This window comes from Verticillium alfalfae, genomic scaffold (assembly GCF_000150825.1).
Source record: "Verticillium alfalfae VaMs.102 supercont1.13 genomic scaffold, whole genome shotgun sequence".
Classification (NCBI taxonomy): domain Eukaryota; kingdom Fungi; phylum Ascomycota; class Sordariomycetes; order Glomerellales; family Plectosphaerellaceae; genus Verticillium; species Verticillium alfalfae.
This window is the reverse complement of record NW_003315026.1, coordinates 303,792-321,106: the sequence shown is the minus strand read 5'-3', so window position 1 is coordinate 321,106 and position 17,315 is coordinate 303,792. Positions and strand designations below refer to the sequence as shown.

The following is a 17,315-nucleotide window of genomic DNA, read 5'->3' as shown; positions in this document are numbered from 1 at the left end:
GAGCTTCCCTACTGACTTCCGTCGCCTTCACGAAGGGGCGGGAGGAGGGGGTTCGGGGTCTGTGGGGCGTCGTTGACATTTCTCACCCCTGGATCTGCATCAATACACATCATTCTTCATTACCAGTGCCGGGTCTTGGCAGGGATGCCCGCTCCGCAGTGTGATCGTCCGGCCCACCAACGACATCGAGCTTCCTTTCTGAGATAGACGCCTCCAACGTCGCGAACTGTCGTGTGCCATTATCCGGGTCGGACGGCAGCCTTTTTGGTGTTCCCCCTCGCCTCCGCACGTTGTTTGTCGTGCCGTGGTCCGTCGATGGACACAATCGGCCATCACGACAAGCCCGAGATATGGTGGGTGAACGACGGCATGGCCTCAAAGAAGAAGTGGCCCGCCACGGGCATCTGCGACACATCAAGGTGCTTCCCGGGAATATTCACCTGCGTAAACGAGTTGGGCAGGATCCATGGCTCCTTAAAATGTCTGTGTAATCCGTCGTCCCATCAGCTACACCAACAGTCTCGCGTGGCAAATCGGGCTAGAGCACCACTCACACATTGTCCTTGTACTTGTGGCTGACCGTCATCTGCCAGTTTGATGCTGAAAGAAAGGCGTTGATCTGCACCTGGAACGAGTTGTACAACGCGACCGAGCAGATGGTGAAGCCGTCTGGGTAATTGTTGCCCGGGCCCTGGACGGTGCTTGTGCCGTCCCAGTCCCACGAAACTTTGCAAAAGGCGTCATTGACCTCCTGCGTAAGCTCCGAGTTGGGATCGTAAAAGTTGACTAGCATTCGTATCAGTAGATAACCGGCAAATGAGTCTTTTTCTCATTCGAATCTGACTAACACTGCATCGTGCAGGAGTAGAGCGAGGTCGGTCCTGGTTTCGTGCAGCCAACTTTGAGGTCGGCAAAGGTGACGTTGAGCCACGGATATCGCGGCCTCGGTCCATCCCCTGGTGTCATATCGAGGGTGGGCATAGCTGCCACAAGAGGAAGGAGGAAGAAAAGACGCGTAATATACATATTGGTGATGATCAAAAATGGGAGCCGATTGATTGAGTCTGGCAAGGGAGGATGAATTTGCTGCTCCGGCCGGTTCGAAGACTCAACACTTGCATCATCAGCTATGTCGCCTCTGGTCACTTTATAGTCCCGAGGGATTGAGTGCCGCCTCATGCTGGACGCTTCCCGCCACTGGCAAGCTTCTTCCATTCAAAGCACACCGCAGGTTCCTGAATCGTTGGGTAGATGCGGGCATCCACTCATTGGCAATAGATTTAGCAACCTGGACGTGACCACGATGCAACCAACTTTGCATCTCCCGTGCCTTCGACAAACAGAGAGGGCTTTGCCTCTCCGGAGATCGACCAGATCGGTAGTCAGACCGTCTATACGAAGCCACCATTGAAGCGGGCACCCTGCCCAAAGGGTCCTTGCCGGAGAGCTTAGAGTTACACCTGCATCCAAGCTTACCCTTGCGGTTTGTCGCACGGTAAGCCGTGCCGAGAGAGACATATGTTGAACACAGCGTCCAAGATTGGCGACAGTGACAAGGTTGATGACATTGATACCGAGGCATGTCACACAGGGCCGGGCCCAGTGTCTCGGGAGAATGAATTTTGCCTCTGACCGCCAGTGTTGAAGTCCTGGCGCTGCATTTCGATCACAACAGAAGCTGAAAGCAGGACGGACAGAGAAGTGAGAGGACTTGATTTGCACCAGTTGGTGGCAACCCGCAAACCCCCGAAACCACATGGAGCCAGTCGATACCGCGCCGTGACCGCCCGTCGTCACCCATCGCAACGGCTAGCTGCCGGCTGGGCCTGCTGAAGTCAAGCCTTGGTCAAACAGCAGAGAGCAAAGGCCAGCACGAACACAGTTTCGACCCGCCAATGGAGTCTCAAGCCTTCACTGGCAGCCTCGTTGACTAACTGCCAAGTTGTGCCGCAGATGCACACCTACAATGAAAATCTCGATCTTGCGGTCAATAGAGGCCTCCATCGTCTTGACGACGAATTCTGGAGGGAATGCCGTGTGACAGGCGGGTGGATCATGATGCTTCGCACTCTGTATTGCTGCGATGAGCCACTCAGGTCCTCAGCTATGCAATTTGAGAACAGGAGCTCCCGCGACACGCATTTGCCTGGGAGAAAACTGTCGAGCATGTCTACCATCGGCGCTTATATCACTTTAGTGACGGCTTCGGCAGTGCCTTTGGGAGCTCTTGAAACGGACAGCCATCCTGGCCAAAGCTTAAGATAGCCGTTGACGTGTCTTGCAACGAAGATTTTTGCTGGTTCAAAATGAGAGAGGCCGGGCTCAACATGCCGCCAAGGTATTTTTTAAGAAGCAGTAGGCGTAGCGTATGATTCGGGTGAGGCTGCAGTGCGTCGTCATGATCTGTAGTCCTGGGTCCGCTCAGGTGAAGCAGCTTGCCGTGACAAGCAAACAGTCTCAAGGCGTGGATCCGTCGACACGTTACTATCACGAGTGGGACACCGGAGCATAGCCAGGTTTCTTGCCGCAGAGGAGCCGTGGCGCCGAGCCAAGCACAAAGCTTTCGAGGCGTGTTGGCGACATGTGACTAGTTCTAGTGTAGCATTGTCTTCACGAAGCATCCGGCTTCCGCGGTTGCGGGGATGGTATGCGTTCAACGAGTACGAAAACCACGGCTATGAATTGGGTTGTTTGGGCGTGACCTGTCACGGAGACAGCCCTGTTTAGCCTTATGGTCGTCTTGAACGTGTTTGCCAGCCACTGTAAGAGATGGGTGATGGAGACTGTGATCCTTCATTATGCCGGATTCGCCACTGATTTGAAACCCCTGTGATGGCTTCAAGACGCCGGCGTGTAGCCATTTTGGTCCGTTCGTAAGCCGATGCCACAAGAGCGGTCCTATGGTTTGTACCTAAACCCTAGAAGAGGAGGCGTGCTCAGGTGTTGAGTTGTTGTTGGGGGATCTCTAACTCGACTTTTGGCGTCGACTGAGAGGAGCATGACTGCATGAATATGAACCGGACCTCTATCACCTCGTTATCGATCTTGGTTGGCAATCGCGGTTGACAACAATATGGCACGGCGGTTGAGCATGCAGTTCACGTGCAGACGGTCGCGTGAGAAAGTGGAATCACGCCTCACCACAGATGGCAGTAATGCATGACTAATCTCGTTGAGCGCTTCCCTCACCCAACCTTCATGCCATCACGTCCTGTCATCAAGGCCAAGGACGCCGATTCGATAATTCGGAGCGGCCTTTTACTTGCGTGCCCGGGAACGTGGGTTCATGGTCTCAGTTCTTTCAGCACGTTGCGCCAAGTCGCAGGACAGGATACTCTGTAAGGGTCTCAGCGATACAGGCTTGGGTTCGCAGTGCGCCTTTCGATGTCTCCAAACCCAGCACGTGGCTCAGACGGAGCGCCTCTTTGGACCGTACTTAACCAAGAGTGCCTCGCCGCATGTTGGTGATCAATTCAGCCTCATCCACCAAGCTGAGACTGGTTTGATGCTTCAGTCGCATCTACTTTATAACGACAGCCATTCTCGAGACCCTGACATGCTTCTCTCACGACGCAAGCCACCCGCTCCATCATAACATGCATCGCCAGTACGACCCATACCTGATTGACGGCGAAGGGAGGCCCGCCATGATCCGTCGCCCAGCGACGGGATACTGGTGGTCCAGGCTGTCCCTTCGCCTGCTGTCCGTCGTGTTCAACATGGCCGCCGTCGGATTTTCAGTCTTTTACCTTACGAACTGGACTATAGGCCCTCTTCTCATGATGGGACCTCCGGTGCGTCTCTACCTCGCGCATCCTACACACAGTGATACTAAATCGACATTTGCCATGGTAGGCTATTCTCGCTTTTCTCTGGAACTGCGTCGATTTTCTCTGTCTTTCCGTCGTCAATGATCGCCAAGGCGTCCATCCTATCGCTTGCATCATCGTCGACGGCCTACTGTTCCTCGGGTTGGGAGCTATGTCTGGCGTGATCGCCTTTACCCTGTCAAAGCTCGATGACTCGGGCTACTACTTTGCTTTTTTTCAAGACGAGGCAGGCGAGGAATATCTTCGCATTGTCCTGGGCTTCGGAATCCTGGCAGCGTAAGTGGCGCAACAGCCGTGGCAACCCCCCCTCCCCCCCCCTGGGGCGCTGGGCTGAACATCCTAGGGTTCTTCATTTAGCAATGTCCATCTTGGCGTGCTTTGAGATCAAGCAGCGTCGTGCTGCCGATGCTCGGTCCACCAGTCATCATATTGATTGTGGTGGTCTGACGAGCCAACAACCGCAGGCGGCGGCACCTTTGCTGTCAGATCCACCACCTGCATACAGTCTGTCCTCGAATCAGGCTTCCCGCAGCGAAGAAAATTATCAAGTCGTGGTCCCTGGGATGGCTGTGGACCTTTCGCCCTCGCTGGGAAAGAGAGTCCCTTGAGGAATGGGCTTCTGTGAGAGTGTCAGAATCTCCACTGTCTCTGAGAACGGTATTGAAGGCCGTGAAGAGTAAATGGTCGAAGCCAGGTATATCTGTAGCATACTCCTTGGCGTCTGAAATGTGACATTCACAACAGCTCGGGCTACCCCTCGGTGCAAGATATGCTTTCGAGAGTCACGGGACAAATAGCAACCGACAGAGGGCCCCGCACCCTCATGTGGATTGTGGACAGACAACCTAGCTATGGCCCATTCGCCGACATCAGGGTGAAGCGGCGTTTTGGGCTGGGAACATCCTTCGTAGAACACGCCGTCAACCGTGGAGTTGGAGATCCTTCTTCTGTACTAGAAGGGGTGGAGGCGCTGACCGTGCGAGCTGCACCCAAGCTGGTACCTAAGGTTGGTCAAAGGTCTCTCCCGAACCAGGCTTGGAAGTAGGCAGGACTAGGGAGTGAACAAGCGTCACTTTCCGACTCTCCGAACCCAGCTGCAATGCAATGTGATGCTATTAATAGCGAGGAGCTATCCACCTCGCAACCCACTCCGGACAATGGCGCTGACGACCCAAGCACGATAGACAAGATTTTGTTACTCGCCGCGACCAAGAGGGGAAGCCGATCGACGCAAGCTTCCATCTGCATGGTCTCCTCCCCAGAGACGACCGCTTTCCACTTATGTTGAAAGCTGGGAACTATCTCGCAATTGACGATTTGCGCATTGGCAATGACGAAGACGTTGCTGATCAGTGCGTCTCTCGAGCGCGACCCTAGGATGACGGATGCAGCTTGGTGTGGGGAGGGGGAGACAGCTGGCAGGGGAGAAGATCAAAGGGCATTTGGTTTGGCCATCCCATGGAGCAGACTAAATAATCTCACTCGCAAGAATAAACCTACTCGTCAAAACTCAACTCGAACATCATGTGGCGTGGGTGTGTGCTGTGTCATGGACGCAAAAGGTCGTTGTTCGCAGCTCGGCCCAGTCCCCTGCCGCCGCATCCAGCAGGTTTTAGTAGCTTGCCTCTCAGCCGCACCAGCATGTAAGGTAGTCTCGAATGCTCGAAGGGTCCTTTCTGCTTTGGAAGAAAAGCATAATAAAGAGTGAGCAATAGTCTCAGTGTGGAGAACAAGGGGAACACGAGGACCCGCCCTGATGTAGAAGGATTTACGCCCAGGATCGACGAGACAGAAAGGCTCGAGTCTGGGACATGTTGGTCTGCTGTGGAATGGCTCGAGAATGTGGTTCTATGTGGTCAGCCCTGTCTGGACTTGTGCCATTGTGGTGTTGTCTTGTGGGAATTAGGCGGGCGCTGAGGCCAATATTACGAGCCAAAGTACCTACCTACCCAGCTTACCTACTAGGCAGGCACCCAAGGCAAGGTACCTAGGTAGCTGCCCTGCCGTCCGAGGAGCCAAGCTCCGAGGACCCCGGATTTCTGGCCTGCCTGGCCGTCTTCTCGATGTGTTGTCGCTGTTTGAAGGTGGTGACAGTGCCCATTGTCTGCATGGGTTGCGGTAATTTACCCTGAAACTTGTTTCTCCTGCGTGCTCTACAGCAGGTCTCTCAGGCTGCAGACCATGTAGGTACCTGCTTCCGCACTGCCAGCCCACGCACTCTTCACTCGTCCGCCGCCCCGCCCTCCTCAAAACATGAGAACCAGGCTGAGCTTGCAGCTCTGCTGTCTCCCGATCGGGAAAGGAATAGCGTTGATGATAGACGCAGCAGGTGTTCACTGGTTTGATAGCACTGCCCCTTTACCCTCTATTGACCCCTCTTCCGCCACGGCGTCCCGCTACCACCCCCAGTCTCCCCAGTCAGAGCGGTTGAAGGCTGGGTCAGCCAGGTCAGGCTGGCAGGAAGCTTGCAGGGAAACCTGACCAAGAGGAACGCCAGCGCAAAAAATAGGAACACAGCGCATCATCTCCCACTCCCACTCCCACTCTCACTCCTCCACTGCCTCACATCCTGCCCTCCCGAACCCGTCCTTGTTCCCTCCGCCTGGCCTTGGTTCGCGGTGGCTCTTTTTTTTTGCTTTGCTTTGCTTTGCTTGGCCCTTGCTCCTGCTCCTTGTTCACTGCAAGGCGAGCCAAGGTGACCGGCGCAGTTCGCTAGCGAGCCCAGTGAGCCAGCCAGCTAGCGGCAGCCAGCACTGCGCGCAACCTGCTTCGAAGCGACCATCTCGCAACTCTGACAGCCCAGTCGGAAAGGGGACCTTGCAGCTCACCGCGTCTAAGCCTCTCACACGGTCCTGGCACAGAAGTTGGTTGTCTGTCTTGTCGAGACAGGGGCGGAACACACGTCTGCCCTTCTCCATCCCGTCCACCTTTTGCGCGTCCGCCGTTTACCTGATAATGCCAGTCTTCGGCCGCATTGGCAGGCATAGCAATCGCTCCCAGAACGCGCTTGCTACTGCTCCCGAGTCATCTCCACTACCAGCCTCAGCTTCCGGACCTGGGACAGGATCTGGAGCAGGTCAAGGACTCGGACCAGGACCAGGACCAGGACCAGGACCTGGACAACTACCAGGAGGATCAGTGCCCTCGTCGTCGTCGACGACAACAGCAGGCCCTAGTGTTGGGCCTGTCGCTGGTGGTCACAACCTCAACCTCAGCGTTCCAGCCTCTGCGGCGCCTTCCTCAGCACCCCCCAGCGCTACTTCCTCCTCCCTTTCTGCCGCATCTGGCGCTTCCCCTCAGCAGCAGCAACAACAACAACAGGCTGCGGCAGGCGCCATCAACACAAACAACCTCAACCACCGTAACATCATCTCAACCTCTACTGTTACCACACCCAGCAGCGGCAGCAATACCGCCAACCTCCGTCATTCCGCTTCCCCCACTGCTGTCTTTAGCCAGAGCGAAGCCCTCGACCGAGCTATTCAGCAGCAGCAGCAGCAGCAGCAACAGCAGCAGCAAGCGCTCTCCCACGACTACAACAACCCCGCCACAGCCTCCCCCCATCGCGGCTCATCACAGCTGCACAACCCCGCGTCTGTGCCTGGACAAGCGCCTCCCGGAGCTTTCGACCCCCGATTCAGGAACCAGGACTTTTCCGACTCGGTTTCCCGGTCGCAATCTCAACGCTATTCTACCACTGCTCCTCTGCAAGTCCATCCGCATTACAGTGCCGCCTCCAATTCGGTCGACGATCTCCAGTCCACCCTCCACCCTGCTGCCCCCGGTGGTCTGAGCCAAGACCAAGGTCACGCGCCGCCCGCGCCCGCTCCTCCTGCACAGCCAGAGAAACGGTCGACCCGCAGACTGATTAAGAACATCTTGACAGGGTCAGGCCGAGACCACCACCATCATCACCAGCAGCAGTCGTCCCTGTCACAGCCGCCCCAGTCAGCCCAGGCACAGCCCTACGACAATACCGGTGGACTAGCCCGACGGCCTTCCAAGCGAGTGAGCAACCCACCATCCATCAGGACCGGCCCTTCACAGCTGTCCCAGGTCTCTCTGGACCAACCCTCTGATTGGGCCCCTCCTGTTGTGCAAACACAACCTTCACCTCTGCAAGGATACGGCGAGGCCGAGAACCAGTACTTTGGACATTCTTCTAATCGCGACACCTTTGCGCAGACTTCCCAAGACGTCAACACCCGAAACTCGGTTCGCTACGTCTCCAGCGACTTGGAATCGTCTCCCTACGAGGACAGCGCCTACCAACAACATCACCAACAACATCACTCAGCCCAGCAGCAACCATTGCAACAACAAGGCCTCCCACTGCTCCAGACGTCGCCTGACCAACAAGACCAGTACGGGCAAGCTGCCTTTGATTCCTCGCCTCAGCAACAACATTACCAGCGAACCAGCCAAGCACACGAACAATACCCCGGCGGACCACCCCCCATATTCACCGACAGCGGCCATCTGTCAACAAACTCGAGACAGCAGAACCCGGAGACGAGTTCGCAGCTGTCCCACGAATCACCCATTGCCGACCTAGACGCCCGTTCAGGCACCTATTCGAACCAACACTCCCCTGCCGTGCATTACGCTTCGCACCAAGCAACCGATAGCCCGGTGACTCTGCTGCCTCCAAATCATCAACAGAGAGAAATGGCACCGGGTGCGAGTCGGCGACAGCAAGATTCGGAAAAGAGCCTGCGTGGACAAAGCGAAACACAGACAGGAGCTCCTCCTAACTACAGACAGAGCCAGCCCCCCATGCCTACCGGCTCCTCGACAACAGGCCAGGCTGCGGGCCTACGCGCCGTTCCCGGTCCGGAGAGGCAGCCTACCTTCGACTCACAGTCGGGAGACCAGGGCCGCAATAGCCCTCAACCTACCAACGTTGACCGCGATGCCGCCGATCCCGATAAGTTCAAGGAGCTACGTATGTGCAGACGCTTGACTGTCGATGGGAATTTTGACTAATGCGTTGTAGTGGTCAAGTACAAAAATGTTAAGCGCCTCTACTTTGATGGAAAGAGTCAAATTGAGAATCTGGGTTCGCAGATCGAGCAGCTGCAGAACGCAGTCGCAAACCAGCGCATCACCCAATCTCGGACGGCGCTCGACGACAGCGAGTACCTGACCAGGTTCAACCGTCTCAATGGTGCCATCAATAACCTGTCCTTCAACATTCGTAAAGACTGGAAGAGCGTGCCGCAGTGGCTCGACAGATATGTTAGCAGTGACGCGCTCAAGACAGGGCGGCAGGAGATGACGGCGGTTGGCCGGGCGGTCATTACGCGATGGATCGTCGAGGAGATCTTCAACAAGTGCTTCCATCCTGGCCTGAGCCCTGGGCTCAGCCAGCAGCTCAAGGAGATTGAGCTGAGCATCCGGCGCAACTCATACACGATGAACGCGCGGGAAGAGTTTGACGCCCTGACGGCCAAGATTGTCAGCTGGAGAATGCTACGCTGGAAGTCTGCAGAGACACTGACTCCGCGGAGAGCGAAGAGATCGGGCGCACTGACGACTGGAACACGCGAACTGACGACGCACTCTACAGTACTGGCGACCACCGCCACCAGGTGTTGACGGAAGCGCCTCGATGATTGTAGAGCTGGCCGTGGGCATCGCTGCCAACATGCCGCTCGAGAGCAGAGACGTAGCCATCACGTATCCGCTGCCTGGCGATGCAGTCAACGTGGACTTGATGGATGTCGAGAAGACAGGACTTCCACCTGTGGAAACGGCGAGCGACGACGCAGAAGATGACGAGACAGACACGAAAGAAAAGACGGGTGGCAAGGGGCGCACAGAGAAGTCGAGAAGCGGTATGTTCTCCGCCTTGCTCGGCGGCGGCGGTGGCAGCAGCAGCTCCACGTCGTCGTTCCCGCCGAGAAAGAGTAGCTTGGCGTCTAGTACTGACGCGCCTGTCTCCTCAGCACTACCACCGAAGGACAGCAACAAGGTCCGGTTTGCGGCATTCTTGGCTGTGGAGGTCCGCGGTCGACAGGTGCTCACAAAGGCGCCTGTCTGGACGCTGGGGTGAAGGATGCTCGAAGGCGAAAGTTTCAAGAGAGAAACACATGGTTCGTGCGTCACTTGGTAGGCGAGGAACACGGGTGGATGACGAGGCTTACGAAAGACATGACGATGCATTTTGTGGCAGACAGTCCCCTTGTCTGTGCCGCTTGGCGGGGCGGATTGGTATTTTTCAGACAGAAGGGCTTCGCTCGGCTTGACGAGCTCGTACGTACGTAGCATGATACCAAGCAAGACGCTCGTTACGCTGTATGCAGTGCTGTGATTCACGTTCATAGTTTGACCAGTGCCTGCCCACCTTGAAGTCCGGGGACGAGACCAAGCTGCACAATTGATGGTACTGAATCACGCCTTGAGCTTCGAGGACCCCTCACCTGCCCCTCCTCATGGGCGTCTTGGCGGACGTTGAGATGTCACCGCCTGCCGTTTTGAGACCAAATTGCCAAGCACCCCACCACGACTGTCAACACCATGGTAAACCCGACATTTTGATCGATTGTGATCGAGACGACTTGCAGAAGCACCGAGAAGGAACATCAAGAGAGCGCCAGCAACCCAACCAAGACTCCCAAATCACCTGTCCTATCTTCGTTCCCAAACACGCGACGCCATGTCCCAAAACCCAGCCCACCTAGAGCCCTCGAAGCTCGGCACAAAAGACTAGTACGGCTCGCTGCCCCCCCCCTTTTCCCATTGTCTCTGTTCCGTACCCTCCGCCCCCGCAGATTCCGTGGCCCTTCCGGCGACTGACGCGAGAGCGCTGCTCCTTCCAGCTGGGACGCCCCTGTACACGCGCGAGCTCACGAACCACGCGGCCGACCCGTCCGACGAGGGCACCGTCTGGTTCGACGACGCCGACGCCGAGGCCCGCGTGCTCGCCTACCTCGAGACCCTCCCTGAATCAGCCCCATTCGACCACGACCTGCGCCAGGCCGACGCCGCGTTCCTCGACCTCGGCTGCGGCAACGGCAGCCTGCTGTTCGCGCTGCGCGACGACGGCTGGGCCGGCCGCATGCTGGGCGTCGACTACAGCGAGCGCAGCGTGGCGCTGGCGCGGCAGATTGCCGCGGCGAGGCGGGCCGCGCAGGAAGACGAGGACAAGGACGTCGAGAGCGAGGGCGAGGGCGAGGCGCATATTGGTTTTACAGAGTGGGACGTGCTGCGCGGGGACTTTGGCGCCGTGCTCGACGGCCGGCAGCGCGAGGGGTGGTCCGTCGTGCTGGACAAGGGCACCTTTGACGCCGTGTGCCTCTCTGGCGAGCAGGACGCCGCGACGGGGAGGCGCGTCAGCGAGGGCTACGCGCGCGGGTGCTCACGCTCGTCAAGGAGGGCGGCCTGTTTCTCGTGACGAGCTGCAACTGGACCGAGGACGAGCTGAGGGCGTGGTTCGAAGGGGCTGGCGACGGCGGCGCCGGGGGCAAGCTCGTCATGGTCGGGCGGGTCGCATATCCGAGCTTCCAGTTTGGCGGCGCCAAGGGGCAGGCTATCAGCACGGTCGCCTTTCAGAGGCAGAGGGCCTGAGAAGGAAAATGAGAAGATCAGGCACGGAGCGGGAGAGAGGTTCATCAACTTAGCAAAAGCATCTTGTCCAAACACCCTTTCATGTTACCATCACCTTCCATTCGTTGTGTGAAGACTGCTCAGCTACTTCGAATGATACACCGTGTCTTCCGCAGAAACGCAAACGATACCAGACAGCCATCGCTTGGTACCAGGACTCTCTCTTCGAACTGGCACCTGCCGCCGCCTGTATCACATCTTGTCTAGCACTCGACCTCCCCTCTCCATGCTTTTTCTGCTCCCCTGTCCTGGCTTCGTGTTTTTTTCCACCCGATCGCCCTGTCTAGTGCTGTTAGACCGTTGTTATTGCCATTGCCTCATGAGCCGGCGAGGTATCTCTGCCTCACCGGCGATGAACGGAAAAAAAGGTATGTCGAGTCGAAAGTGGGAATTGCTTCATTACGTCTCTCATCTCATCTATGGTGATGTGTTCATCGGCTCGCCGCTTGCCGCCGCACCCGTCACGCTGTTGGCAGCTGTCGTGGCGAAAAAGCGAACATCCACATCGTCGTCCTTCTGCAGCTTCTCCAGCTTGGGCAGAATCCTTGACTGAATGAGCTCCATGCCACGCGGCGACGGCGTGAAGCTGGCGCCCTCCTTCTCCAGCGCATAAATGGTGCCCTCCTCAGGCAAGCGACGCAGCACGTCAATGAGGACTCCGTACGTCTTGGCTACGTTGAAGCGAATGTTAGGAATGTCGTCTTCGGCAAGCTTGTCGAGGAGCTGGGGCAGGATGCTCTTCGCAATGACGTCCATGCTGACAACCGAGGCGAGCGTCTACACACGGTTAGCAACAACGACCGACACGCACAAAGTCTCGTGCAGCAAAAGTCAACTCACAGTAATGGCGAAGCAGGTGGTCATCCTGTAGAGATAATTGGGGTGGTTGCCCATGGCCATGACCTTCGGAATGATAGCCTCGTTGGCCCACTCAACACCGAAAACCTCGGTCAACTTCTTCAGGTTGTGCGTAGCAGCCTCTCGGATAGAGAAGACCGTATCGCCGAGCCAGCCCATGCAAAGATTAGCCAGCTTCTCGTCGAAGAACTTGACACCGAGCTGGCTGGCCAGGAGCGGAATGTATTCGATGATGGCCAGACGAACGCGCCATTGCTTGTCTTCGGCCAGCTGGATGATAGCCGGGAGCAGCGACCTGCGAGAGCAGCTCAATGCCGATGACTTGACACGCTGTTAGCCTCTTTATCCGACTTCATTGTTCGCAGAATGCACATACCCTGGTTAACAAGCTCGAGCTTGGAAATGATGTGCAGGCGGACTCAAGGACTCATCTGAGCATCTGAAGACATGGGAGCAGTGGTCATAGTCTGCGCTGTTAGCAGAAGGCAAGGGATGAGCTCGGGGGACAACGTACTCTGCTGCCGAGGAAATAGGAGCGGAGACCGCCTAATCTGCGTACCAAGCGCCGCCCGGACGTGCTGGGAGGTGTCGGAAACGAGATCTTCGATGCTGCCCATGATGTCATTAAGCAGGACATTGCGGTCGATGAGAGCGCAGAAGCCGGGTATTTGGCCAGCGATGGCAGTCCTGACTTCAGCCTCGGTGTCCTTGAGCATCTTGACGAAGGCAGGGACAAGGTCTCTGGAAAGAACCTCATCGTCAACAGCCTTTGCGATCTGTTCCAAACGTTAGAACAAACGCCTCTTGTTGCCCTGCCAAATTTTGACACTCACCTGTTCAAAGCGGTCGGCAATCATGTAGCGCACCCTCCAGCTCTTGTCCTCGATCAAGCTGCGCAGAAGAGCGAGGAGAACGCCGTGGCTGGATTGCTGTTCCTTGGGAACGACCTCAGCGATGGAAGCCAAAATCTCGATAGTCAACAGCCGGACACTATCCTGGTCGTCCTGGGCGAGGTGCTGGAAAAGGGGCATCATCTCCTCAATGACAACGTCGGCGGGCATTTCCTTGACAAACTTGGCCATGTTGGTGGCGGCCTGACGACGGACCATGGGTGTCTCGTCATGAACAAGCTGACCGAACGCCTTTCGCAAATCTTCCTGGGTGCCGGCAGACACCTTACTGTAAGGGGCCGTGTAGAGGCCGCAGCCGGACACCTTGGAGGTGAACCAATCGGCCTTGGAGAGGCGGAATGTGAGGGGGATGAAGTACTCTTCGACTTGCTTGGGAGAGAGTTCGTTGCAGATCTTGTTGAGGGACTCGACAGCCTATTCATTGTTAGTCAAGTATGGTTCGCCAAACGGACGAGGGAAATCTGCCTACCTTGTCACGGACGACGGGCTCCTCTATCGCGGCAAGGTTCTCGAGGGGGGACAGGAGGACGTGACCAAAGTCAGGACCTCCGACGTACTCGATAAAGCTACCGAGCTCCTCGCTGAGAGCAACAAGAACCTCGTCCTCGTCCTCGACAGACTCTAGACTGTTGTTAGAAGAAGGAGGAGGGGCACCGGAAGGTTTGGGGGGGGGGCTCGCTGAGCAACTGACCATCGAGAAAAGGAATCAGCTCATCGCGAGTGCGCTCGGCGCCGAGAGCGAGGGCAATAGTGGAGAGACGGTGAATGGCATTGAGACGGAGAAGGACGTCGTCGTGCTGAAAGCCAGAGTCAACAAATGATCGTGCCAGTGATGCTATTCGCGCGGGCGAGCTGGGCTCTGGTGCCTACCTTGAGCTCGTCAATGAGGACGGCGATGGGGTAGAGCTCGTCGGTGGCATTCGGCGCGTCTGCCATGGCGAGCGATGTGGAGGAATGCGCGTCTATGTGTGAATGGAGGGGATAGTGTTGTAGATGCACAGGTTGTCGGTCGTCGGCTGGGCGATCAGGAGGGATCGCGTGCGTGTGATGCAATGGGGGGCGGGTAGTTGGTTGGATAGGTAGTGTGGTGGGTTTGGTGCGGGCGGCGGCTTGGGCAGGCGGCGAGGGAAACAACGGCGGGCTGCGGTTGTTGGCTGGTTGTGGGATCGGTGAACGAGCCCGATCGGACGCAGGATAATCGTTGACGGAGGTTGCGAGCAAAAGGCCGACCTGTGCCAGAATGGAAGATGGGTATGGAGTGGGCAAGGTCAGCTGGAGAGCGGGCGCGCGAGGGTGTGGGTGATGGTGATGGTCAAAGATGGGGCAGAAGGCAGAGCAGAGGGATGGCAATGGCAATCCGTTGTTTCTGACGACGAGGTTCAGGTTCGCACCCGGGTCCCACCCACTCGAGCCACCTCAGGCGAAGCTTTGTTGCTCAATGACGGGCCAAGGTCGTGGTACCTACGCGGTACGTATCTCCCTGCCCAGCACGTAGGTAACGCCTGCTCCCTCTCCTCTCTGCGTCCCTCGCTCTCCACCTCGTCTCCTCATCTCTTGGGCGTTGGGCCCCCTGAAATTACAGCGCGCCTACCCCGCTGGTGCAGGAGGGCGGCAGACAGCAAAGTGGCTGGAGTGTGCCCTGCTGGAGCCACACCTGGTGCACGAGCCACGAAGCTGTGCAGTCGTTGCCGCTTTTAGGGTTGGCTGGTGCTACCTAGGTAGTCATGCCTAATTATAAGGCGGGTGGCATGGTGCTGCTCCTGACCCCTCCTCAGGCACCCACCAGACCATCCATGAGCCCTCTCTGCCCCTCCAACCCCTCCTCTTAGAGCAGCGTCAAACTTTAACCGCCCCCGGGTTTCGGACGGCGGCTTCACCACGACCCCCCCAAAATTTCCTGTGACTCAAGGACACTCCCAAGCCCGGTGCATACACGATCCCCGGCGGCCTGGCATAGACCTACACTCGCAATTGACCACGGCCTATCCAACACGCAAACGCCACCATGCCGACCATCACCGTCAACAAGTACGACCTGTACAAGGCCTTGGGACAGAAGTGAGTTGCGCCTCACCCCTCCTCTCCGTGACTGACCAAGACCCTGTGTCTTGATCATCTCGACCCCACCATTCGTGACCCCGTATCGCAACATCGCCGAAGCTTCTCCTTCCGAACCCATGCCGCCGAAAGCTGACTCTCGGAACCTTGCCTAGCTTCACCACAGAGGAGTTCGAGGACCTCTGCTTCGAGTTCGGCATTGAGCTTGACGAGGATACCGAAAATGACGACCGACCTATCGTCGATGGCGTCCAGGCACCCCCCGAGTTGAAGATCGAGATCCCCGCCAACCGCTACGACATGCTGTGTTTTGAGGGTATTGCGCTCATGCTGAATATCTTCCGGGAGAAGACGCCCTCCCCAAACTACAAGCTCGTGGAACCCAAGAACCCCGAACTCTCCGTCATCAGTGTGCACCCAGACACCGCCAAGGTCCGCCCTCTCGTCGCCGGCGCCATCCTAAGGAACATCAAGTTCACCCAGGAGAGCTACAACTCCTTCATTTCCCTGCAAGATAAGCTGCACATGAACCTCGCGAGGCAAAGGACGTTGGTCTCTATCGGCACCCACGATCTCGACACGATAGAAGGTCCCTTCACGTACGAGGCGCTGCCTCCCAAGGACATTAAGTTCAAGCCCCTGAACCAGACCAAGGAGATGGACGGCGAAGAGCTGATGAAGTTCTACGAGGCGGACAAGCATCTCGGCAAATATCTTCACATCATTCGCGACGCGCCCGTGTACCCCGTCATCTTCGACAAGAACCGCACCGTCTGCTCGTTGCCACCCATCATCAACGGCGATCACTCCAAGATCACTGTCAACACCAAGAACGTCTTCATCGAGATCACCGCCACCGATGCCACCAAGCTGCAGGTCGTCTGCGACATGATGGTGACCATGTTCTCCGGAAACTGCGCCGAGCCCTTCACCGTCGAGCCCGTCAAGATTGTCTCAGACCACAACCAGCAGACGAGGACGACGCCTTCTCTCGCCCTGAGGACGATGGACGTTGAGATTGACTACCTCAACGCCTGCACCGGTCTCAACGAGGCCCCCGAGAAGCTGTGCCAGCTGCTCTCCAAGATGGCCTACATCGCCAAGCCTTCGTCCAAGGACAGCAACATTCTCGAGGTCTCCATCCCCGTGACCCGCGCCGACGTGCTGCACCAGTGCGACGTCATGGAGGACCTCGCCATCTGCCACGGCTACAACAACCTGCCCCGATCCACCCCCAACAAGAGCGCCACCATTGGCGCGCCCCTCCCCATCAACAAGCTCAGCGACATCATCCGTACCGAGGCCGCCATGTCCGGCTGGAGCGAGGTCATGCCCCTCATCCTCTGCGCCCACGACGAGAACTTTGCCTGGCTCAACCGCAAGGACGACGGCACAACAGCCGTCCGCCTCGCCAACCCCAAGACCGCCGAGTACCAGGTCGTCCGCACCACCCTCCTCCCCGGCCTCCTCAAGACGATTCGCGAGAACAAGGGCCACAGCGTGCCCCTCAAGATCTTCGAGGTCGCCGACGTCGTCTTCAAGGACGAGACGCAGGAGCGCAGGGCCCGCAACGAGCGCCACTTTGCTGCCGCCTGGTACGGCAAGACGTCGGGCTTCGAGGTGGTCCACGGCCTCCTCGACCGCGTCCTCCTCATGCTGCGCACCGCCTTCGTCGCCCGCGAGGAGGGCCTCGCTGCCAAGAAGGGTGTCGATCCCACCCCGCAGGACGGCTACTGGATCGAGGAGGTCGACGAGCCCACCTTCTTCGCCGGCCACGCCGCTGGCGTCTACCTCCGTGTCGGCGGCAAGGAGCACCGCATCGGCGAGTTTGGCATCCTGCACCCGACCGTGCTGGACAAGTTTGACCTGAAGTGAGTTTGCCTTGTCCCCCCGATTTCCCCTTTCCTATTCTTGCATGGTTGCGTAGAACACGATGCTGACCCCTCCCAGATACCCCGTGAGCACCCTTGAGATCAACCTCGAGGTCTTCCTGTAGAGATGAGACGATGGGATGTGGGACGTGGACATGATGACGCGGGATGCACAAAAT

At 57.5% G+C, this 17,315-nt stretch overlaps 6 protein-coding genes across 6 annotated transcripts; 4 read left to right on the top strand and 2 right to left on the bottom strand.

The window, feature by feature from the left end:
- Positions 1–332: 332 nt before the first annotated feature.
- VDBG_08724 (predicted protein) lies at positions 333–1,026 on the bottom strand (the record flags this gene model as incomplete). Its single annotated transcript, XM_003000882.1, has 3 exons — positions 333–483; positions 555–786; positions 849–1,026. The coding sequence occupies 3 exons, from the start codon at positions 1,024–1,026 to the stop codon at positions 333–335; spliced, it is 561 nt and encodes a 186-aa protein (XP_003000928.1).
- Positions 1,027–3,719: 2,693 nt separating this feature from the next.
- VDBG_08723 (predicted protein) lies at positions 3,720–4,438 on the top strand (the record flags this gene model as incomplete). Its single annotated transcript, XM_003000881.1, has 3 exons — positions 3,720–3,794; positions 3,856–4,106; positions 4,174–4,438. 3 exons carry the CDS (start codon positions 3,720–3,722, stop codon positions 4,436–4,438), a joined length of 591 nt encoding a protein of 196 aa, XP_003000927.1.
- A 2,347-nt stretch (positions 4,439–6,785) lies between these two features.
- On the top strand, positions 6,786–9,885 carry VDBG_08722 (conserved hypothetical protein; the record flags this gene model as incomplete). The annotated part of the gene is made up of 4 exons (XM_003000880.1): positions 6,786–8,775; positions 8,827–9,287; positions 9,400–9,667; positions 9,779–9,885. The coding sequence occupies 4 exons, from the start codon at positions 6,786–6,788 to the stop codon at positions 9,883–9,885; spliced, it is 2,826 nt and encodes a 941-aa protein (XP_003000926.1).
- Positions 9,886–10,890: 1,005 nt separating this feature from the next.
- On the top strand, positions 10,891–11,399 carry VDBG_08721 (conserved hypothetical protein; the record flags this gene model as incomplete). Its single annotated transcript, XM_003000879.1, has 2 exons — positions 10,891–11,163; positions 11,205–11,399. The coding sequence occupies 2 exons, from the start codon at positions 10,891–10,893 to the stop codon at positions 11,397–11,399; spliced, it is 468 nt and encodes a 155-aa protein (XP_003000925.1).
- An 80-nt stretch (positions 11,400–11,479) lies between these two features.
- On the bottom strand, positions 11,480–14,143 carry VDBG_08720 (protein phosphatase PP2A regulatory subunit A; the record flags this gene model as incomplete). Its single annotated transcript, XM_003000878.1, has 8 exons — positions 11,480–12,215; positions 12,279–12,591; position 12,673; positions 12,811–13,072; positions 13,130–13,621; positions 13,677–13,828; positions 13,899–14,004; positions 14,078–14,143. 8 exons carry the CDS (start codon positions 14,141–14,143, stop codon positions 11,856–11,858), a joined length of 1,752 nt encoding a protein of 583 aa, XP_003000924.1.
- Positions 14,144–15,212: 1,069 nt separating this feature from the next.
- VDBG_08719 (phenylalanyl-tRNA synthetase beta chain) lies at positions 15,213–17,261 on the top strand (the record flags this gene model as incomplete). The annotated part of the gene is made up of 3 exons (XM_003000877.1): positions 15,213–15,265; positions 15,421–17,136; positions 17,216–17,261. 3 exons carry the CDS (start codon positions 15,213–15,215, stop codon positions 17,259–17,261), a joined length of 1,815 nt encoding a protein of 604 aa, XP_003000923.1.
- Between the last annotated feature and the right edge of the window lie 54 nt (positions 17,262–17,315).